This window comes from Lissotriton vulgaris, chromosome 6 (genome assembly GCF_964263255.1).
Source record: "Lissotriton vulgaris chromosome 6, aLisVul1.2, whole genome shotgun sequence".
Classification (NCBI taxonomy): Eukaryota; Metazoa; Chordata; class Amphibia; order Caudata; family Salamandridae; genus Lissotriton; species Lissotriton vulgaris.
In genome coordinates, this window is record NC_141694.1 from 7120054 (window position 1) to 7145381 (window position 25328).

At 50.0% G+C, this 25328-nt stretch overlaps 1 protein-coding gene across 1 annotated transcript in view; it reads right to left on the minus strand.

The window, feature by feature from the left end:
- Positions 1–25328, minus strand: part of LOC147706676 (vomeronasal type-2 receptor 26-like) — a 273397-nt gene that overhangs the window by 178253 nt on the left and 69816 nt on the right. Inside the window, exon 2 of the mRNA XM_086925293.1 lies at positions 4275–4566. Within this exon, the coding sequence (XP_086781419.1) occupies positions 4275–4532 (258 nt within the window). The 5' untranslated portion in view covers positions 4533–4566. The remainder of the gene's footprint in view (positions 1–4274; positions 4567–25328) is intronic.

A 25328-nucleotide genomic window follows, 5' to 3' on the forward strand; every position in this document is an offset into this window, starting at 1 on the left:
GGCTGCCCCCCTCCCCTCCCCACTCGGGGGGGTTGGAGGTGCCGCAGAGCGCTTTGCCGGGGCCGGTTTTCTGCCGATTTTGTTGCAGGGCCGATTTTGCAGCTGTGCTACAAAAACGGCCCTGTAACAAAATCGGCCCCCAGGGGCTCAAAACCGGCCCCCACCCTTGCGGCGCACCGGGGGGTTGCCCGGTGCCCGCTATGGCCAGTCCGGGCCTGGTAACAGATGTCCTTATGGCTCAGTATAGGATCACGCACTGCACTCTCATTACATCATAACCGTTAATAACCACACCTTAACACCATCAACACATGTTACGTAATTCCTCTGTTGAGTCCACCCAGAACTACACTGACCCACATAGTTTTACAACACTACAAAAGCCATATTAGGAATGGAGGTAGGTGTATTGCCATTACTGTTGTGTGGACGCCAGCTCCTGGGGGGCCATCACCTTCACCAGGGGCCCCAGGCTGAGACGACAAGTTGGGAGCGTGCCCGGGGGTAAGACTCAGCATATTGGGCACAAGTAAATGAGTATAAACTTGTTTCTTATTCTTATGACCCAACCCTCTCTCTTTCCCTAGGGATAATGAATAAAAGAGAGCTTGTACACAGTGAACCCCGTGGCTCACTAGGAACAGAGTCTTGGCCTCGCCTGCAGAGGGCATAGCACCTTGGAAGCTGCACAACACCCTCTTGGCACAGAGCTGCAGCAGAGGCAGTGTGAATCTCAAGCCGCAATGGATGCTAATGCCAGACCAGTTGACAGGATACCACGGTGGGACCTGTAGATGTGTGCACTGCAGCTCTGTGGATACCGTGCAAGGACGCAACCTACCCCCAGACCAGCTCATGGGATACCACAGTGGGACCTGTAGACGTGTGCACTGCAGCGCTGTGGTTACAGTGCAATGACGCAACCTACCTCCAGACCAGCTCATGGGATACCACGGTGGGACCTGCAGACGTGTGCACTGTAGCTCTGTGGATACAATGCAATGACGCAACCTACCCCCAGACCAGCTCATGGGATACCATGGTGGGACCTGTAGACGTGTGCACTGCAGCGCTGTGGTTACAGTGCAATGACGCAACCTACCTCCAGACCAGCTCATGGGATACCACGGTGGGACCTGCAGACGTGTGCACTGTAGCTCTGTGGATACAATGCAATGACGCAACCTACCCCCAGACCAGCTCATGGGATACCATGGTGGGACCTGTAGACGTGTGCACTGCAGCGCTGTGGTTACAGTGCAATGACGCAACCTACCCCCCGACCAGCTCATGGGATACCATGGTGCAACCTGTAGAAGTGTGCACTGCAGCTCTGTGGATACCGTACAATGACGCAACCTACCCCAGACCAGCTCATGGGATACCACGGTGGGACCTGTAGACGTGTGCACTGCAGCTCTGTGGGTACCGTGCAATGACGCAACCTACCCCAGACCAGCTCATGGGATACCACGGTGGGACCTGTAGAAGTGTGCACTGCAGCTCTGTGGATAGAGTGCAATGACGCAACCTACCCCAGACCAGCTCATGGGATACCCCGGTGGGACCTGTAGACGTGTGCACTGCAGCTCTGTGGATAGAGTGCAATGACGCAAGCTACCCCCAGACCAGCTCATGGGATACCACGGTGGGACCTGTAGACGTGTGCACTGCAGCTCTGTGGGTACCGTGTAATGACGCAGCCTACCCCAGACCAGCTCATGGGATACCACGGTGGGACCTGTAGACGTGTGCACTGCAGCTCTGTGGATACCAGGCAATGACGCAACCTACCCCAGACCAGCTCATGGGATACCACGGTGGGACCTGTAGACGTGTGCACTGCAGCTCTGTGGATAGAGTGCAATGACGCAGCCTACCCCAGACCAGCTCATGGGATACCACGGTGGGACCTGTAGAAGTGTGCACTGCAGCGCTGTGGTTACAGTGCAATAACGCAACCTAACAAAGGACCAGCTCATGGGATACCACGGTGGGACCTGTAGACGTGTGCACTGCAGCTCTGTGGATAGAGTGCAATGACGCAGCCTACCCCAGACCAGCTCATGGGATACCACGGTGGGACCTGTAGAAGTGTGCACTGCAGCTCTGTGGGTAATGTGCAATGACGCAACCTACCCCCAGACCAGCTCATGGGATACCACGGTGGGACCTGTAGAAGTGTGCACTGCAGCTCTGTGGGTACCGTGCAATGACACAACCTACCCCCAGACCAACTGACGGGATACCACGGTGGGACCTGTAGACGTGTGCACTGCAGCTCTGTGGATGGAGTGCAATGACGCAGCCTACCCCCAGACCAGCTCATGGGATACCACGGTGGGACCTGCAGAAGTGTGCACTGCAGCTCTGTGGATACCGTGCAATGACGCAACCTACCCCCAGACCAGCTCATGGGATACCATGGTGGGACCTGTAGAAGTGTGCACTGCAGCTCTGTGGGTACCGTGCAATGACACAACCTACCCCAGTCCAGCTGACGGGATACCACGGTGGGACCTGCAGAAGTGTGCACTGCAGCGCTGTGGGTACCGTGCACTGACGCAACCTACCCCCAGACCAGCTCATGGGATACCACGGTGGGACCTGCAGAAGTGTGCACTGCAGCGCTGTGGGTACCGTGCACTGACGCAACCTACCCCCAGACCAGCTCATGGGATACCACGGTGGGACCTGCAGAAGTGTGCACTGCAGCGCTGTGGGTACCGTGCACTGACGCAACCTACCCCCAGACCAGCTCATGGGATACCATGGTGGGACCTGTAGACGTGTGCACTGCAGCTCTGTGGGTACCGTGCAATGACACAACCTACCCCAGTCCAGCTGACGGGATACCACGGTGGGACCTGCAGAAGTGTGCACTGCAGCGCTGTGGGTACCGTGCACTGACGCAACCTACCCCCAGACCAGCTCATGGGATACCACGGTGGGACCTGCAGAAGTGTGCACTACAGCGCTGTGGGTAGCGTGCACTGACGCAACCTACCCCCAGACCAGCTCATGGGATACCACGGTGGGACCTGCAGAAGTGTGCACTGCAGCGCTGTGGGTACCGTGCACTGACGCAACCTACCCCCAGACCAGCTCATGGGATACCATGGTGGGACCTGTAGACGTGTGCACTGCAGCTCTGTGGGTACCGTGCAATGACGCAACCTACCCCAGTCCAGCTGACGGGATACCACGGTGGGACCTGCAGAAGTGTGCACTGCAGCGCTGTGGGTACCGTGCACTGACGCAACCTACCCCCAGACCAGCTCATGGGATACCACGGTGGGACCTGCAGAAGTGTGCACTGCAGCGCTGTGGGTACCGTGCACTGACGCAACCTACCCCCAGACCAGCTCATGGGATACCACGGTGGGACCTGCAGAAGTGTGCACTGCAGCGCTGTGGGTACCGTGCACTGACGCAACCTACCCCCAGACCAGCTCATGGGATACCATGGTGGGACCTGTAGACGTGTGCACTGCAGCTCTGTGGGTACCTTGCAATGACACAACCTACCCCAGTCCAGCTGACGGGATACCACGGTGGGACCTGCAGAAGTGTGCACTGCAGCGCTGTGGGTACCGTGCACTGACGCAACCTACCCCCAGACCAGCTCATGGGATACCACGGTGGGACCTGCAGAAGTGTGCACTGCAGCGCTGTGGGTACCGTGCACTGACGCAACCTACCCCCAGACCAGCTCATGGGATACCACGGTGGGACCTGCAGAAGTGTGCACTGCAGCACTGTGGGTACCGTGCACTGACGCAACCTACCCCCAGACCAGCTCATGGGATACCACGGTGGGACCTGTAGACGTGTGCACTGCAGCTCTGTGGGTACCGTGCAATGACGCAACCTACCCCAGACCAGCTGACGGGATACCACGGTGGGACCTGCAGAAGTGTGCACTGCAGCGCTGTGGGTACCGTGCACTGACGCAACCTACCCCAGACCAGCTGACGGGATACCACGGTGGGACCTGTAGACGTGTGCACTGCAGCTCTGTGGATACCGTGCAATGACGCAACCTACCCCAGACCAGCTCACGGGATACCACGGTGGGACCTGTAGACGTGTGCACTGCAGCTCTGTGGATAGAGTGCAATGATAGAATCTAACCCCAGACCAGCTGATACGATACCTGCTTGGGACCCTGTAAAGTTGTGCACTGTGCTCTTTGCACATCATGCAATGTGCACATGATCTTTTTGTTGTATGAGCAAGGTTTTTCGTACCTGAACAACAGATGATCTGCTCACCTGGGGGAAGTGATAGATTCCCAGAATCCTGGCCATGGGCAGCGACAGAGATGACATCAACTCTCCAACAACACCGGCCACGAATGGCTGCCTCTGGCAACTATAACCAGGAGTCGGATCCCACGTCCCGGACAGCAGGGTCAGAACTCCATGGATCGCCTTGACCTCCGACATGCAGGAATCGAAGATACGGAAGCCCAAGGTGATGTTCGGCAGCAGGTCTGGGGTGCTGTTGATTTCTTCAACTGCATAAACCATAGCCAGAACATCCCGGTAATACCGAATGTGGAAGCTGAGGAGAAAAGAAATGTATCAAGGGCATCAGAACACGTGCGCATGTCAGTATCACAACCACCACTCATACTCAAATAGTACAACAGCTAACCTATCATGCATGCCCAGAGGTAACCTACAACTAGTATCAAACTCTAACGACAAGTAACCAACTACCAATACCATGCTCAAACTAGAGATAATCTATGAGGCATGACCCACTGAATACAGGGGTAACCTATCACTGACACCAAACTCAAACAACAAACAATATACTATACTAAGCGGACACTAGAAATGACCACCAAACATACCCCGCTAAAGGGAACCTACTGCTTATATCAAGCTCAGACAGGAACCATATGCTTCTATCAAACTCAAATGAAAACTAATGACGCCACTGAACATGTCAGGTGTGAGGTCACACTCTGTGCATAGTGGGCACAAGTTATACTTAGCTCAAACTATAACTGGTAAATTTCAGAGGGTTTTATGTTTTCTGGGCCAAACTATAACATTACTTTAACCTTTGTTTTTTTCAGTGAATTTCAGTTTTTGTCCCATAAAGTAATATCCTATTACCTTCTCTAAGTATGTCCCTTTAACCTTTGTTTTATTTCCAGTAAATTGACAGAGCTATTTGATCATATTTACCCAACTCCCTCACTGAGCATACCTTTTTACCATACGCAGTAGGTGGGTTTGCATGCAAGGCCTAGCCGAACCCACCCCTTCGGCCTTGCGCAGTGAGGGGTTTGGCAGCAAGCCAGGCGTGCAGCCAAGTACTGCGCCCAAACCCCTGCGAGCAGCGGGTGGCCATCTCCCTGCCCACCTCGTATAGCCTTCCGGTGTGCACAGCTTGGAGTTGACGAATGCCCCCACGAACGTTCAACCAACCAGGAACACCCAACCCACATTTTTTTCAGTAGGACAGTACTTAGGGGTAGTGCCGCAGAACCTAACAGGGGGCCATGTCACATTTTGTTTTTATTTTACCTGAGAGTTTCTTCTGTAAGACCTACCCTAAGAAGGGGCAGGGTAGCCACACCCTGTCCCCTGGTCCTTTATTTATTTTTGTTAAAATCTGGAAATGGGAATGCCCTCAAAATGGCAGCTGCAACATTCCTGTCCATGTTGCAGCTTCTCTATCAATTGACTTGATTCTGCCCAGATATCACCAACTTTTGAACCTCAATTTATCACTCACAGGTGAATGGATTTATGTCAAATCACAAAAAGCATGCTTTCTAAGTAAAGATATCGTTTTCTGCTAAATTTGGTTTCGTTTTTTGGGTCATTTTCTCTAAAATGCTTCCTAAAATTCCAAAGTAAAAAGGCACGGGAAAACCCAAGTTATAGGACCCCTCCACCTTTTACTTGTCCGTCGCTGACGGATCACTCCAAAAGGTTCCAGGAAGGAGCTGAGGTAGATGAACTTTTTCTGGAAAGTTTTGGGAAGATTTGTAAAGGGGCATCAACGTTATTAGTAAAACAAAAAAAAATTCTTGCTATGGAAACTCTGACCAACCTAAAACTACACAGTCGTGGTCACAACTGGGTAGTTATAGTTAGACCAGCGTTTACATAAGTAATCCAATTTTTTGTGTTGCTAATAACAAATCTTTACAACATTGTCTTGTTTGGGCATGGAATAGTTCTGGATGATCTGTCAACTGGGGGCCGAGAAAAATGGGGGGCGGGTGAGGGGGGGGGGGGGGTTCAAAACACAGACCCCCTATGCATTTTCCCTAGACATCTTTAAGAAGCACTACCGCAAAAACAGCTAAACGGAATTACACCAAATTTGGCAGGAAGCTAGATCTTTGTCCACATATAGTGATCTTTGTGATTTTTGAAAAATTAAGGTACAACAATAGTTGTATATCTGAATGTTTGGGTCCGCGAGAGGCTCGCAAGAGTCTGTTAGGAGTGCCAATTTACAATTAGTGAGAACAAAAAAGGCTCGGCTCCTAAAACCTCCTGGACTGGACCACTGTAAATTCAAGAGAAAAGAGTGTGTCCAGAAGGACTAGTTTGCACACTTTAAAGAGAATATCCTAGACCATCAATTCCAGGGTTCTTATTGCTTTATTTAGCTTATTTCAAATTATTTAGATTAGCAAAGCAAATAAATATTCTTCCATTTACAGAACACCACATTTACAAAAACGCATTTATACACAATGTTATATTCCACTTAAAAACGAAAAAATTCAAAGACAAAAACTACAAGTGAAACAAACTTAGACAATCGTGTGAAATAACATTAACATTGAAAGTACAACACCAGTCCTAGTTTTTACATAAGGCACCAAGTGGACGTTAGATTCTTAACTAGACGTTGTTAATTGTCCTGCCTAGGCCAAGAGACTGGGTGTTATGTCTTCAGAACAATGTTGCCTACACAAGAGGAAACACTCATTGCTACATTCCTTAAGGCACAATATATACACAATCCGCCGAGCTCACATGAGCCAACGCGTTTCAAATCCACACAATTCATGGATTCTCCTCAGGACTTGCACAAGGTTGATATCTTGAAAGCGGCGCGATGTGCATCCGCCCTGTGTGTAGAGGAATAGTTGAAACCTCTTCTAAGTGCCTGACGGTTCAATTTGCCATGAGATGTGACGAAAAATCTTTAGTTAGAAATTTACAAAGTTGTACTGGCGGCTTGACTGTAGTCAGTAATTGGCGCCTCACTGCCAGGGGAATCAACTCCACTCCATGAGGCTGCTCAGGCGACGCCCATCCCGATTCCACACTTCTTTAAACTCAGTCTGGATTAAATTGTTTTAGAGCATTCTCCACACACCCGATGTCTGCTACAATTCAGCGAACCCTAGAATTGATGGTCCAGGGTATTCTCTTTAAAGTGTGCAAACTAGTCCTTTTGGACACACTCTTTTCTCTTGAATTTACAATTAGAGCATTCTGATTGGCTCTAGGAGCTTTTTTTCCCTTGGGCCATCTTGCTCCTGTGGGAGAGACACTCCTGCGGAAGCGAGTGCTCTGATTGGCTGCCAGCAATATGAGAAAAATGTTGCTGTTAGCCATTACTGGACTCGGGGGCTTAGCCCCCTGTCCTGAACTTTTGAAATAAAAATGACATAAAGGTGCACAGTAAGGATTCCCTGCTCTGCCGATCCCGCGGGATGGTGGCAATTTGTTGCAGATGTCGCAGCGCCGAGACGCCCAAGGGTATTTGTTCGCGCTTAATCAAATGTCATAAATAAATAAATAAATAAATAAATCAAAGAAAATGGCAACTGCCATTTTCTTTAAAATATATATGGGGAGTAAGACCCCACCCCTGTTCGTACTGACGGGGGGAGGGAAACAGGACACGTATTGCTCCTGCTGGAAGCAGCATGAATTGCTGCTCCCTCTGGCCGGCTCCTGCATCATGCTGAGAGACGGCTGGAGCGGCTGGGGGCCTGGGGCTCTCCCTGTGGACCCCATGTGCACTGGAGTACCAACCTATTCATTATGCAGGCCCTGGGGGATGGGGTGCCTGGGGGCAAAATAGGCTTGGAGTGGGGGGCGCACAACCCCCTTCCCCTTTAAAATGTAATGCAGCCCCAGGGCTAATAAGGCCCAGGGAAGAAGGGTTGTGCCCCCTGTGATAATAATGATAATAATAAACATAACCTTCAATTTGTAAAGCGCACAGCTACCTCCGAAGTGGTTTCCCGGCGCTGGGACCCGTCGGGAAGATTAAGCGAGCTACTGCCCAGAGTCACATGTGCTGGGCTGACCTGCCGCCGGGGATCGAACCGTGAAACCCGTGGTCCGGAGTCAGGCACCCTGGCCGCTGTGCCACTCCTCCCTTTTTTTAATTATAATTGGCCACGGGGATGGTGTCACTGGGAACTATTATGGCTCAGAAGGGGGGCCATGTGGTTCCCTCCCCCTTTTCATTATATTTGGCCCTGGGGAATGAGGGGGCGTGCAGCTTTTTAAAAATTATATTTGGCCCCAAGGGATTGGGTCTTCGGGGACTATTGAAGCTGTGCGCGGTGGGTGGTTGGCCTTACGTATGGTTATAAAATATTACTTGACGCTAAAACAAATGTAAAATATCACTGAAAAAACGCAGGTTAAAATATTGTTATACTTAGGTGTAATAACAATATCTGATTTTGTTTATAAAAACCTTAGAAAATGAATAAAAAAAACAAAGGTTAAAGTGACATTACAGTTAGGTGAATATGTCAGTGACAATATTAACGTTTTGAACTAAAAATACACAGTAATTCACCAGTCATAGTTAGCAGAGCTAACTGTAACTGGTGCCCCAGCCATGCACTGCTTATGACCTCATATATTACATCACTCATGACATTGTCAGTGACATCACTGATGACATCACTTAGCGGAGTACATTGGAATGGAGTGATGTTCAGTGTAATAGCATACAGTGAAGTGTCGTACAGTGAAGTGTCGTACAGTGTACTGGCGAAGAGCGGAATCGAGCAGAATGGAGTGGGGTAGAGTGGAGTTACATACAGTGGCATAGAATAGAGTAGTGAACAGTGAGTGGCATAGAGTGCAGTGGCGCAGAGTAGAGTGATGTGCAGTGGAGTTGCGACAAGTGGACTGGCTTAGAGTGGAGTGGGGAAGAGTGTAATAGCATACAGTATAGAAGCGTATAGTAGAGTGGAGTGCCGTACAGCGGAGTGAGGTGGAGTGCCGTGGCATTCAGTGGAATAGTGTAGAATGGAGTGGCATAGAGTGGAATAGCGTTTAGTGGAATGTCATAGAGTGGACTGACTTGGAGTGGAGTGTCAAAGAGCGGAGTTGTATACAGTGGACTAGCGTGCAGTGAGGTAGGGTAGAGTGGATTAGATTGCAATGGAGTGGTGTAACGTGGAGTGGCGTGGAGTGGATTAGAGTATAGTTGCATGGAGTGGATAGCGTAGAGTAGAGTAGCAAACAGTGGAACAGCATTCAGCGGGGTGGCGTAAAGTAAAGTCGTACTGCAGGCAGTAGCCCCTGTGTCGCCATGGCTGCACCTGCAGTGAGCGGCACCAGTGTCTGCAGTGTGTGCCACTGGTGGTTATAGTGGGAAGCACTAGTGGCTGCAGGGAGTAGCAACTGCAGGGGGCAGCACCAGGGTTGCCATGGGCAACACCCGCAATGGACGGCACCAGTGGTTGCAGAGGGGAGCACGGGCAGTGGGTGGCACCAGTGGTTGCAGAGGGGAGCACGTGCAGTGGGTGGCCTCTGCACGTGCAGTGGGTGGCACCGGTGGTTGCAGAGGGGAGCACGTGCAGTGGGTGGCACCGGTAGTTGCAGGGGGGAGCACGTGCAGTGGGTGGCACCGGTAGTTGCAGGGGGGAGCACGTGCAGTTGGTGGCACTGTTGGTTGCAGAGGGGAGAATGTGCAGTGGGTGGCATCGTTGGTTGCAGAGGGGAGCACGTGCAGTGATTGGCACCAGTGGTTGCAGAGGGGAGCACGTGCAGTGGGTGGCCTCTGCACGTGCAGTGGGTGGCACCGGTGGTTGCAGAGGGGAGCACGTGCAGTGGGTGGCACTGGTGGTTGCAGAGGGGAGCACGTGCAGTGGGTGGCACTGTAGGTTGCAGAGGGGAGCACGTGCAGTGGGTGGCATCGTTGGTTGCAGAGGGGAGCACGTGCAGTGGGTGGAACCAGTGGTTGCAGAGGGCAGCACCTGCAATGGGTGGCACAAGGGTTGCAGAGGGAAGCATGTGCAGTTTCTGCAGTGGGCGGCACCAGGGTTGCAGTGGGCAGCCTTGCTGGTTGTAGCAGACAGCGCTAGCAGTGAATAGTGACATTCTAGGATAATACTAGAGCCCTGGTACTGTAGGGTAATGTTAAGGGCACCTCCACGCTATGTGGCTGTCGCAGCACTTAGCTACGAAGGATGCTGTGACTGGTGCACTGGACCGCACACAGAGTGATTATGGAATGGAATCTCAGCCAATGGCCACCGCTCTGGGCTGCATTCCAGCCAAGTGTTTTTAGCTCATCTCTGTCAGTACAGAGAGAGACCAACCGTATGCAAATCAGTCGTAAAGAGCCAGTCTAACCTGAAGTTCCCGGCCACGCCCCCACTACACAGGAACAGACGCACCCAAGCCCCACCCCTTGTGTGGTCTCATTAGTGAGAGAAATATTGCCTTTCAGCAAGTAATGGTATAGTCCAAAGCTATTTTTAATGTAAAATCAGGGCCTCCGGTGGTGATAACACTTAACATACAAGATTTGGAAAAAATATTATTGTCTACGGGTGCTCATGGAAGACAATTTCTACGCACTGGAATCTAGAGAATGCTAAAGTGATTCTGGTATTTTACTGACCTCTACTGGTCGTTTTCTATCAAGACAGTTAAATAGAGGCAGTTGAACAGAAAAAAGTCACTAATTGGGAGCGGACAAGTCCTAGGGCTGATCTCCAAAGCCGACAAAGTACATACACATATAAGTATATAATAAAGTATACACAAGAGGTCTTGAATGCTCGACCTAAAGATCAGTATGCATAAAATACAAATCATTGTTCTGCATATAGTGTGAATATTCTAATTGAGGTTTCACAGTCTAGTGAGTGCTTTCAACAGTAGCCGGAGCGAGTCTGCATTACTTTTCTATTAAGCAAATGATTATAAAATATATCAATAATAAATGACAATCAATTAGTAGCCTGGCCCCCAAGCTTCACACCATTGAGCAGTTAAAATGTTGTCCTCACGTACTTTTAAAGTAGGCTGAACTGCTCTCCTCTGTATCTTAGAATCATTATTTTCAAACTCAATGAGATAAGAGGGCCGTGCGCCAGACACTCCACCAGCAGGGGCAGCAAGCAGCCCCACAGGATGGAGTAATGCCACCCAACAAAGCAGCTGGGAGGAAGTCCCAGAAGAAAGGAAAGAAGCCAAACTGGATGGAGAAATGAAGAGATTAAAAGTAGAGAACGCAAACTGAGCCTGTCTAGAAAGTTGTCCAAAACCATTGAGACCAAGCACCGGGTCAAGAGACACCCAAAATGATGGACTTCTTAGTCTCTCCATTACAGATAATGCTGGTGGCCGCCAGTATACAACACAAACTGCATTAAACCTGCACAATCTTTGCAAGAGATAAACCAATCCAACTGGAGGTGTACATCCCCCAGAGATAAACTAATCCAACTGGAGGGGTACATCCCCCAGAGATAAACTAATCCAACTGGAGGGGTACATCCCCCAGAGATAAACTAATCCAACTGGAGGGGTACATCTGACCCGGGATAAACTAATCCAACTGGAGGGGGTACATCCAGCCAGTGATAAACTAATCCAACTGGAGGGGTACATCCCCCAGAGATAAACTAATCCAACTGGAGGGGGTACATCCCCCAGAGATAAACTAATCCAACTGGAGGGGTACATCTGACCCGGGATAAACTAATCCAACTGGAGGGGGTACATCCAGCCAGTGATAAACTAATCCAACTGGAGGGGTACATCCCGCCAGAGATAAACTAATCCAACTGGAGGGGGTACCTCCCACCAGAGATAAACTAATCCAACTGGAGGGGTGTGACGGGGCATGCGGACCTAAAATGACTATAGATACGGACTGGTGGTCCGCCACCCCCCTTTCACCATGCCCCTTTTCCCCACAGTTGCCACCTTGTACATGGACCGAGGAACCCGAGTCCGGCTGGACGGCTGACATCAACTTGTGTGGCCCCTTTAAGACCACAGACCAGGAAGAAGAGACTCCACCCCTCGACAACGTGACAACGTCAAAAGCAGGAAGTAGTGAAGGATCGTTGGACGGCGTTTCCCAGGAGTTAGCGGTTATCGAGGAGGACGGACGGAGGGACGCGGAGTCGAGGGATACAGAGAGCGACACGCCAGGAGGCCACAGTTTCAACGCTTCGCCCAGCCACGTTCCCACAGGAGGAGCGTGGCTACAAGAGGTACGGGGTCGGGAAGCGGGTTGGATCGGGCGGAGGAGACAGCCCCGTGTATAAAGTATACAGCCAGAAAAACCTCCCTACCTCTTCACGCGCACTTCCCCACACACCCCTGTAATTAAGACGAGTGCACCGGTTCACTGTGGTTTTTCCCTCACTCCCGGCTCTAAAGTGTTCTCGGAGTCTTCCAAGTCTCTGACCCAAGTTTCCTTTCTTTTTCCAGTACCGGAGTGGAGAGACGATCCCTCACGGAGTACAACCAACCTTGCCATACACCCGGAATATCCAAGCTGAAGAGAGCTACCTTTTACTTTGGACCTTCCAGTGTTAAGGAGAGAACGTATAAAGCCATGAATGAAAAAAAAGACCTACATTCCAATAAAGCCTTTGTTGAAACCTTTGCTTAAGGTTCCTTGTTTCCCCAGCATCTCCCATAAGGCCTAGCGCAGTAGTTGACTTTCCTAACGTCCCGCCCCCCTCGGGACAAGGGGGTACATCCGGCCCGAGATAAACTAATCCAACTGGAGGGGGTACATCCCGCCAGAGATAAACTAATCCAACTGGAAGGGGTACATCCGGCCAGAGATAAACTAATCCAACTGGAGGGGGTACATCCCGCCAGAGATAAACTAATCCAACTGGAGGGGGTACATTCCACCAGAGATAAACTAATCCAACTGGAGGGGGTACATCCCGCCAGAGATAAACTAATCCAACTGGAGGGGGCACATCCTGCCAGAGATAAACTAATCCAACTGGAGGGGGCACATCCGGCCAGAGATAAACTAATCCAACTGGATGGGGTACATCCCGCCAGAGATGAACTAATCCAACTGGAGGGGGTACATCCGGCCCGAGATAAACTAATCCAACTGGAGGGGGTACATCCCGCCAGAGATAAACTAATCCAACTGGAGGGGGTACATCCGGCCAGAGATAAACTAATCCAACTGGAGGGGATACATCCGGCCAGAGATAAACTAATCCAACTGGAGGGGGTACATCCGGCCTGAGATAAACTAATCCAACTGGAGGGGGTACATCCCGCCAGAGATAAACTAATCCAACTGGAGGGGGTATATCCGGCCAGAGATAAACTAATCCAACTGGAGGGGGTACATCCGGCCCGAGATAAACTAATCCAACTGGAGGGGGTACATCCCGCCAGAGATAAACTAATCCAACTGGAGGGGGTACATCCGGCCAGAGATAAACTAATCCAACTGGAGGGGGTACATCCCGCCAGAGATAAACTAATCCAACAGGTGGGGGTACATCCGGCCCGAGGTAAACTAATCCAACTGGAGGGGGTACATCCAGCCAGAGATAAACTAATCCAACTGGAGAGGTACATCCCGCCAGAGATAAACTAATCCAACTGGAGGGGGTACATCCCGCCAGAGATAAACTAATCCAACTGGAGGGGGTACATCCCGCCAGAGATAAACTAATCCAACTGGAGGGGGTACATCCCGCCAGAGATAAACTAATCCAACTGGAGGGGGGTACATCTGGCCCGAGATAAACTAATCCAACTGGAGGGGGTACATCCTGCCAGAACCATCAAGACCAAGCACAGGTTCAACGGTCACCCAAAATGATGGACTTCTTAGTCTCTCCGTTACAGATACTGCTGGTGGCCACCAGTATACAACACAAACTGCTTTAAACCTGCACAATCTTTGCAAACACCAGATAAACAAACCCAACTGGAGGGGGTACATCCAACCAGAGATAAACTAATCCAACTGGAGGGGTACATCCCGCCAGAGATAAACTAATCCAACTGGAGGGGGTACATCCCGCCCGGGATAAACTAATCCAACTGGAGGGGTACATCCCGCCAGATATAAACTAATCCAAATGGAGGGGGTACATCCCGCCAGAGATAAACTAATCCAACTGGAGGGAGTACATTCGGCCAGAGATAAACTAATCCAACTGGAGGGGGTACATCCCGCCAGAGATTAACTAATCCAACTGGAGGGGGTACATTCGGCCCGAGATAAACTAATCCAACTGGAGGGGGTACATCCGGCCAGAGATAAACTAATCCAACTGGAGGGGGTACATCCCGCCGGGGTTAACTAATCCAACTGGAGGGGTACATCCCGCCAGAGATAAACTAATCCAAATGGAGGGGGTACATCCCGCCAGAGATAAACTAATCCAACTGGAGGGGGTACATCCGGCCAGAGATAAACTAATCCAACTGGAGGGGGTACATCCCGCCAGAGATTAACTAATCCAACTGGAGGGGGTACATTCGGCCCGAGATAAACTAATCCAACTGGAGGGGGTACATCCTGCCAGAACCATCAAGACCAAGCACAGGTTCAACGGTCACCCAAAATGATGGACTTCTTAGTCTCTCCGTTACAGATACTGCTGGTGGCCGTCAGTATACAACACAAACTGCTTTAAACCTGCACAATCTTTGCAAACACCAGATAAACAAACCCAACTGGAGGGGGTACATCCGACCAGAGATAAACTAATCCAACTGGAGGGGTACATCCCGCCAGAGATAAACTAATCCAACTGGAGGGGGTACATCCCGCCCGGGATAAACTAATCCAACTGGAGGGGTACATCCCGCCAGAGATAAACTAATCCAAATGGAGGGGGTACATCCCGCCAGAGATAAACTAATCCAACTGGAGGGGGTACATCCGGCCAGAGATAAACTAAACCAACTGGAGGGGGTACATCCCGCCAGAGATTAACTAATCCAACTGGAGGGGGTACATTCGGCCCGAGATAAACTAATCCAACTGGAGGGGTACATCCCGCCAGAGATAAACGAATCCAACTGGAGGGGGTACATCCCGCCCGGGATAAACTAATCCAACTGGAGGGGTGCATCCCGCCAGAGATAAACTAATCCAAATGGAGGGGGTACATCCCGCCAGAGATAAACTAATCCAACTGGAGGGGGTACATCCGGCCTGAGATAAACTAATCCAACTGGAGGGGGTACATCCCGCCATAGATAAACTAATCCAACTGGAGGGGGTATATCCGGCCAGAGATAAACTAATCCAACTGGAGGGGGTACATCCGGCCCGAGATAAACTAATCCAACTGGAGGGGGTACATCCCGCCAGAGATAAACTAATCCAACTGGAGGGGGTACATCCGGCCAGAGATAAACTAATCCAACTGGAGGGGGTACATCCCGCCAGAGATAAACTAATCCAACAGGTGGGGGTACATCCGGCCCGAGGTAAACTAATCCAACTGGAGGGGGTACATCCAGCCAGAGATAAACTAATCCAACTGGAGGGGTACATCCCGCCAGAGATAAACTAATCCAACTGGAGGGGGTACATCCCGCCAGAAATAAACTAATCCAACTGGAGGGGGTACATCCCGCCAGAGATAAACTAATCCAACTGGAGGGGGTACATCCCGCCAGAGATAAACTAATCCAACTGGAGGGGGGTACATCTGGCCCGAGATAAACTAATCCAACTGGAGGGGGTACATCCTGCCAGAACCATCAAGACCAAGCACAGGTTCAACGGTCACCCAAAATGATGGACTTCTTAGTCTCTCCGTTACAGATACTGCTGGTGGCCGCCAGTATACAACACAAACTGCTTTAAACCTGCACAATCTTTGCAAACACCAGATAAACAAACCCAACTGGAGGGGGTACATCCAACCAGAGATAAACTAATCCAACTGGAGGGGTACATCCCGCCAGAGATAAACTAATCCAACTGGAGGGGGTACATCCCGCCCGGGATAAACTAATCCAACTGGAGGGGTACATCCCGCCAGAGATAAACTAATCCAAATGGAGGGGGTACATCCCGCCAGAGATAAACTAATCCAACTGGAGGGGGTACATTCGGCCAGAGATAAACTAATCCAACTGGAGGGGGTACATCCCGCCAGAGATTAACTAATCCAACTGGAGGGGGTACATTCGGCTCGAGATAAACTAATCCAACTGGAGGGGGTACATCCGGCCAGAGATAAACTAATCCAACTGGAGGGGGTACATCCCGCCCGGGATAAACTAATCCAACTGGAGGGGTACATCCCGCCAGAGATAAACTAATCCAAATGGAGGGGGTACATCCCGCCAGAGATAAACTAATCCAACTGGAGGGGGTACATCCGGCCAGAGATAAACTAATCCAACTGGAGGGGGTACATCCCGCCAGAGATTAACTAATCCAACTGGAGGGGGTACATTCGGCCCGAGATAAACTAATCCAACTGGAGGGGGTACATCCTGCCAGAACCATCAAGACCAAGCACAGGTTCAACGGTCACCCAAAATGATGGACTTCTTAGTCTCTCTGTTACAGATACTGCTGGTGGCCGCCAGTATACAACACAAACTGCTTTAAACCTGCACAATCTTTGCAAACACCAGATAAACAAACCCAACTGGAGGGGGTACATCCGACCAGAGATAAACTAATCCAACTGGAGGGGTACATCCCGCCAGAGATAAACTAATCCAACTGGAGGGGGTACATCCCGCCCGGGATAAACTAATCCAACTGGAGGGGTACATCCCGCCAGAGATAAACTAATCCAAATGGAGGGGGTACATCCCGCCAGAGATAAACTAATCCAACTGGAGGGGGTACATCCGGCCAGAGATAAACTAATCCAACTGGAGGGAGTACATCCCGCCAGAGATTAACTAATCCAACTGGAGGGGGTACATTCGGCCCGAGATAAACTAATCCAACTGGAGGGGTACATCCCGCCAGAGATAAACTAATCCAACTGGAGGGGGTACATCCCGCCCGGGATAAACTAATCCAACTGGAGGGGTACATCCCGCCAGAGATAAACTAATCCAAATGGAGGGGGTACATCCCGTCAGAGATAAACTAATCCAACTGGAGAGGGTACATCCGGCCAGAGATAAACTAATCCAACTGGAGGGGGTACATCCCGCCAGAGATTAACTAATCCAACTGGAGGGGGTACATTCGGCCCGAGATAAACTAATCCAACTGGAGGGGGTACATCCTGCCAGAACCATCAAGACCAAGCACAGGTTCAACGGTCACCCAAAATGATGGACTTCTTAGTCTCTCCGTTACAGATACTGCTGGTGGCCGCCAGTATACAACACAAACTGCTTTAAACCTGCACAATCTTTGCAAACACCAGATAAACAAACCCAACTGGAGGGGGTACATCCGACCAAAGATAAACTAATCCAACTGGAGGGGTACATCCCGCCAGAGATAAACTAATCCAACTGGAGGGGGTACATCCCGCCCGGGATAAACTAATCCAACTGGAGGGGTACATCCCGCCAGAGATAAACTAATCCAAATGGAGGGGGTACATCCCGCCAGAGATAAACTAATCCAACTGGAGGAAGTACATCCGGCCAGAGATAAACTAATCCAACTGGAGGGGGTGCATCCCGCCAGAGATTAACTAATCCAACTGGAGGGGGTACATTCGGCCCGAGATAAACTAATCCAACTGGAGGGGGTACATCCGGCCAGAGATAAACTAATCCAACTGGAGGGGGTACATCCCGCCAGAGATAAACTAATCCAACTGGATGGGGTACATTCTACCAAAGATAAACTAATCCAATTGGAGGGGGTACATCCCGCCAGAGATAAACTAATCCAACTGGAGGGGGCACATCCCGCCAGAGATAAACTAATCCAACTGGAGGGGGCACATCCGTCCAGAGATAAACTAATCCAACTGGATGGGGTACATCCCGCCAGAGATGAACTAATCCAACTGGAGGGGGTACATCCGGCCCGAGATAAACTTATCCAACTGGAGGGGGTACATCCCGCCAGAGACAAACTAATCCAACTGGAGGGGGTACATCCGGCCAGAGATAAACTAATCCAACTGGAGGGGATACATCCGGCCAGAGATAAACTAATCCAACTGGAGGAGGTACATCCAGCCAGAGATAAACTAATCCAACTGGAGGCGGTACATCCCGGCAGAGATAAACTAATCCAACTGGAGGGGGTACATCCCACCAGAGATAAACTAATCCAACTGGAGGGGGTACATCCCGCCAGAGATAAACTAATCCAACTGGAGGGGGTACATCCCGCCCGGGATAAACTAATCCAACTGGAGGGGTACATCCCGCCAGAGATAAACTAATCCAAATGGAGGGGGTACATCCCGCCAGAGATAAACTAATCCAACTGGAGGGGGTACATCCCGCCAGAGATTAACTAATCCAACTGGAGGGGGTACATTCGGCCCGAGATAAACTAATCCAACTGGAGGGGGTACATCCTGCCAGAACCATCAAGACCAAGCACAGGTTCAACGGTCACCCAAAATGATGGACTTCTTAGTCTCTCTGTTACAGATACTGCTGGTGGCCGCCAGTATACAACACAAACTGCTTTAAACCTGCACAATCTTTGCAAACACCAGATAAACAAACCCAACTGGAGGGGGTACATCCGACCAGAGATAAACTAATCCAACTGGAGGGGTACATCCCGCCAGAGATAAACTAATCCAACTGGAGGGGGTACATCCCGCCCGGGATAAACTAATCCAACTGGAGGGGTACATCCCGCCAGAGATAAACTAATCCAAATGGAGGGGGTACATCCCGCCAGAGATAAACTAATCCAACTGGAGGGGGTACATCCGGCCAGAGATAAACTAATCCAACTGGAGGGGGTACATCCCGCCAGAGATTAACTAATCCAACTGGAGGGGGTACATTCGGCCCGAGATAAACTAATCCAACTGGAGGGGTACATCCCGCCAGAGATAAACTAATCCAACTGGAGGGGGTACATCCCGCCCGGGATAAACTAATCCAACTGGAGGGGTACATCCCGCCAGAGATAAACTAATCCAAATGGAGGGGGTACATCCCGTCAGAGATAAACTAATCCAACTGGAGAGGGTACATCCGGCCAGAGATAAACTAATCCAACTGGAGGGGGTACATCCCGCCAGAGATTAACTAATCCAACTGGAGGGGGTACATTCGGCCCGAGATAAACTAATCCAACTGGAGGGGGTACATCCTGCCAGAACCATCAAGACCAAGCACAGGTTCAACGGTCACCCAAAATGATGGACTTCTTAGTCTCTCCGTTACAGATACTGCTGGTGGCCGCCAGTATACAACACAAACTGCTTTAAACCTGCACAATCTTTGCAAACACCAGATAAACAAACCCAACTGGAGGGGGTACATCCGACCAAAGATAAACTAATACAACTGGAGGGGTACATCCCGCCAGAGATAAACTAATCCAACTGGAGGGGGTACATCCCGCCCGGGATAAACTAATCCAACTGGAGGGGTACATCCCGCCAGAGATAAACTAATCCAAATGGAGGGGGTACATCCCGCCAGAGATAAACTAATCCAACTGGAGGAAGTACATCCGGCCAGAGATAAACTAATCCAACTGGAGGGGGTGCATCCCGCCAGAGATTAACTAATCCAACTGGAGGGGGTACATTCGGCCCGAGATAAACTAATCCAACTGGAGGGGGTACATCCGGCCAGAGATAAACTAATCCAACTGGAGGGGGTACATCCCGCCAGAGATAAACTAATCCAACTGGATGGGGTACATTCTACCAAAGATAAACTAATCCAATTGGAGGGGGTACATCCCGCCAGAGATAAACTAATCCAACTGGAGGGGGCACATCCCGCCAGAGATAAACTAATCCAACTGGAGGGGGCACATCCGTCCAGAGATAAACTAATCCAACTGGATGGGGTACATCCCGCCAGAGATGAACTAATCCAACTGGAGGGGATACATCCGGCCCGAGATAAACTTATCCAACTGGAGGGGGTACATCCCGCCAGAGACAAACTAATCCAACTGGAGGGGGTACATCCGGCCAGAGATAAACTAATCCAACTGGAGGGGATACATCCGGCCAGAGATAAACTAATCCAACTGGAGGAGGTACATCCAGCCAGAGATAAACTAATCCAACTGGAGGCGGTACATCCCGGCAGAGATAAACTAATCCAACTGGAGGGGGTACATCCCACCAGAGATAAACTAATCCAACTGGAGGGGGTACATCCCGCCAGAGATAAACTAATCCAACTGGAGGGGGTACATCCCGCCAGAGATAAACTAATCCAACTGGAGGGGGTACATCCCGCAAGAGATAAACTAATCCAACTGGAGGGGGTACATCCGGCCTGAGATAAACTAATCCAACTGGAGGGGGTACATCCCACCAGAGATAAACTAATCCAACTGGAGGGAGTACATCCCACCAGAGATAAACTAATCCAACTGTAGGGGGTACATCCGGCCAGAGATAAACTAATCCAACTGGAGGGGGTACATCCCGCCAGAGATAAACTAATCCAACTGGAGGGGGTACATCCGGCCCGAGATAAACTAATCCAACTGGAGGGGGTACATCCGGCCCGAGATAAACTAATCCAACTGGAGGGGGTACATCCCGCCAGAGATAAACTAATCCAACTGTAGGGGTACATCCGGCCCGAGATAAACTAATCCAACTGGAGGGGGTACATCCCGCCAGAGATAAACTAATCCAACTGGAGGGGGTACATTCCACCAGAGATAAACTAATCCAACTGGAGGGGGTACATTCCACCATAGATAAACTAATCCAACTGGAGGGGGTACATCCCGCCAGAGATAAACTAATCCAACTGGAGGGGGTACATCCCGCCAGAGATAAACTAATCCAACTGGAGGGGCTACATCCCGCCAGAGATAAACTAATCCAACTGGAGGGGGTACATCCCGCCAGAGATAAACTAATCCAACTGGAGGGGGTACATTCCACCAGAGATAAACTAATCCAACTGGAGGGGGTACATTCCACCATAGATAAACTAATCCAACTGGAGGGTGTACATCCCGCCAGAGATAAACTAATCCAACTGGACGGGGCACATCCCGCCAGAGATAAACTAATCCAACTGGTGGGGGCACATCCGGCCAGAGATAAACTAATCCAACTGGAGGGGGTACATCCCGCCAGAGATAAACTAATCCAACTGGAGGGGGTACATTTCACCAGAGATAAACTAATCCAACTGGAGGGGGTACATTGCACCATAGATAAACTAATCCAACTGGAGGGGGAACATCCCGCCAGAGATAAACAAATCCAACTGGAGGGGGCACATCCCGCCAGAGATAAACTAATCCAACTGGAGGGGGTACATCCAGCCAGAGATAAACTAGTCCAACTGGTGTGGGCACATCCGGCCAGAGATAAACTAATCCAACTGGAGGGGGTACATCCAGCCAGAGATAAACTAGTCCAACTGGAGGGGGTACATCTCGCCAGAGATAAACTAATCCAACTGGAGGGGGTACATCCGGCCCAAGATAAACTAATCCAACTGGAGGGGGTACATCCGGCCCGAGATAAACTAATCCAACTGGAGGGGGAACATCCGGCCAGAGATAAACTAATCCAACTGGAGGGGGTACATCTCGCCAGAGATAAACTAATCCAAGAATGGTATTAGAGACAAGGCATTGGACTGGCTGCAGTCTTATCTCTCAGGTAGGCAGCAGGCAGTAACCCTGACACCATTTCTCTCTCAGAACAGCTCAGTAACACATGGTGTCCCACAGGGTTCGGCTATTAGCCCTATCCTTTTAAACTTTTTTCTGCGCCCACTAATTTCCCTTATAAAATCGTTCACCATTGAAGTTATTAATTATGCTGACGACACCCAACTTGTCTTTTCTTTTGAGGGCAATAAGGCAATTCCCCTGGAAAAAATTCACAGCTGTATGCAGGAAACAGCAGGCTGGCTCAGAGTTAATTTCCTGCAATTTAAAGGCGATAAGACGGAAATACTCTACTGTTCCGCAAGTAAAATTTGTCGTCCTCTACCTTCGGATTGCTGGCCAGCCTCTGTAAATAATCCTCTGATGCATGTTAAGACAGCTTGTAACTTGGGAGTACTATTAGGTAGTAACCTACCATTGGATTCCCAAGTGAACAAAACAGTGAGCAACTGTCTATCTCTGCTCCAAGCTCTGCAAAAAATTCTCCCTTTTTTACCAACTTCAGCCAGACAACAAGGGTAAGGAGCATTTAGTAAGGAGACTATTGCAATGCGTTACTACTGAGAGCCCCTGACTCCCTGTTAAAAAAACTGCAAAGGATTCAAGTGATGGCAGCTGAGCTGGAAATAAATAGACGACGTAGAGCCTCTGCCTCGCTTGCCATAAAGGATCTCCACTGGCTACCTTTGGCACAGAGAGTGCAGTTCAAGTCACTTTGCATCGTCTACAGGGCAGCTCACAAAATGGAGCCTAAGCCTTTGCAGAGGAAATTCCTCTGGTATTATCCAACTAGAAAACTTCGTTCTTCCTCAGATAATCTGATATGCACCTCACATTTTAACAAGGCTCGATTAGGAGGCAGATCATTCAGTCTTGTAGCATCCAGACTCTGGAACTCATCGCCTATGGAGATGAGACAAAGTAATACTTTGCTGAGGTTTAGGAAGGAACTGAAAACCAGACTTTTTCCGAAAAACTAACTCTTAACCCCTCTGTTTAGACCTTCAGTTATGCACAGTGGGCCCGATTCACAGAACTAACTTAAGACACAATCCTAAACTTACTACTTTTGGTATTCACAGAAGTTAGGATTATGTCTTGTCTGTTTTTAGTCTGTCTTAAAACAGACTTAAGACAAAATCCTAACTTCTGTGAATACCAAAAGTAGTAAGTTTAGGATTTTGTCTTAAGTTAGTTCTGTGAATCGGGACCAGTGTCCTTTAGTGGTAATCTCAGCGCCAGGATACCCGTTGGGTGGCAGACGCGCTATAAAAGTGTTACTTACAATACAATACATTACAACTGGAGGGGGTACATCCCGCCAGAGATAAACTAATCCAACTGGAGGGGGCAATCCAGCCAGAGATAAACTAATCCAACTGGAGGGGGCACATCCCCCCAGAGATAAACTAATCCAACAGGAGGGGGTACATCCGGACAGAGATAAACTAATCCAACTGAAGGGGGTACATCCCACCAGAGTTAAACTAATCCAACTGGAGGGGGTACATCCGCCAGAGATAAACTAATCCAACAGGAGGGGGTACATCCCACCAGAGATAAACCAATCCAACTGAAGGGGGTACATCCCGCCAGAGATAAACTAATCCAACTGGATAGGGTACAGGTACATCCCACCAGAGATAAACTAATCCAACTGGAGGGGGTACATCCGGCCAGAGATAAACTAATCCAACTGAAGGGGGTACATCCCACCAGAGATAAACTAATCCAACTGGAGGGGGTACATCCCGCCAGAGATAAACTAATCCAACTGGAGGGGGTACATCCGGACAGAGATAAACTAATCCAACTGTAGGGGGTACATCCCGCCAGAGATAAACTAATCCAACTGGAGGGGTACATCCCACCAGAGATAAACTAATCCAACTGGAGGGGGTACATCCCGCCCAAGATGAACTAATCCAACTGGAGGGGTACATCCCACCAGAGATAAACTAATCCAACTGAAGGGGGTACATCCCGCCCGAGATAAACTAATCAAACAGGAGGGAGTTCATCCGGACAGAGATAAACTAATCCAACTGGAGGGGGTACACCCCGCCAGAGATAAACTAATCCAACTGGAGGGGGTACATCCCGCCAGAGATAAACTAATCCAACTGGAGGGGGTACATCCCGGCAGAGATAAACTAATCCAACTGGAGGGGGTACATCCCGGCAGAGATAAACGAATCCAACTGGAGGGGGTACATTTCACCAGAGATAAACTAATCCAACTGGAGGGGGCATATCCGGACAGAGATAAACTAATCCAACTGGAGGGGGTACATCCGGACAGAGATAAACTAATCCAACTGGAGGGGGTACATCCGGACAGAGATAAACTAATCCAACTGGAGGGGGTACATCCCGCCAGAGATAAACTAATCCAACTGGAGGGGGTACATCCCGCCAGAGATAAACTAATCCAACTGGAGGGGGTACATCCCACCAGAGATAAACTAATCCAACTGGAGGGGGTACATCCGGACAGACATAAACTAATCCAACTGGAGGGGGTACATCCGGACAGAGATAAACTAATCCAACTGGAGGGGGTACATCCGGACAGAGATAAACTAATCCAACTGGAGGGGGTACATCCCGCCAGAGATAAACTAATCCAACTGGAGGGGGGTACATCTGGCCCGAGATAAACTAATCCAACTGGAGGGGGTACATCCCGCCAGAGATAAACTAATCCAACTGGAGGGGGGTACATCTGGCCCGAGATAAACTAATCCAACTAGAGGGGGTACATCCCGCCAGAGATAAACTAATCCAACTGGAGGGGGGTACATCTGGCCCGAGATAAACTAATCCAACTGGAGGGGGTACATCCTGCCAGAGATAAACTAATCCAACTGGAGGGGGTACATCCCGGCAGAGATAAACTAATCCAACTGGAGGGGGTACATCCCGCCAGAGATAAACTAATCCAACTGGAGGATGTACATCCCGCCAGAGACAAACTAATCCAACTGGAGAGGGTACATCCCGCCAGAGATAAACTAATCCAACAGGAGGGGGTACATCCCACCAGAGATAAACTAATCCAACTGGAGGGGGTACATCCCGCCAGAGATAAACTAAACCAACTGGAGGGGGTACATCCGGCCTGAGATAAACTAATCCAACAGGAGGGGGTACATCCCGCCAGAGATAAACTAAACCAACTGGAGGGGGTACATCCGGCCTGAGATAAACTAATCCAACTGGAGGGGGTACATCCCGCCAGAGATAAACTAATCCAACTGGAGGGGGTACATCCGGCCAGAGATAAACTAATCCAACTGAAGGGGGTACATCCCACCGGA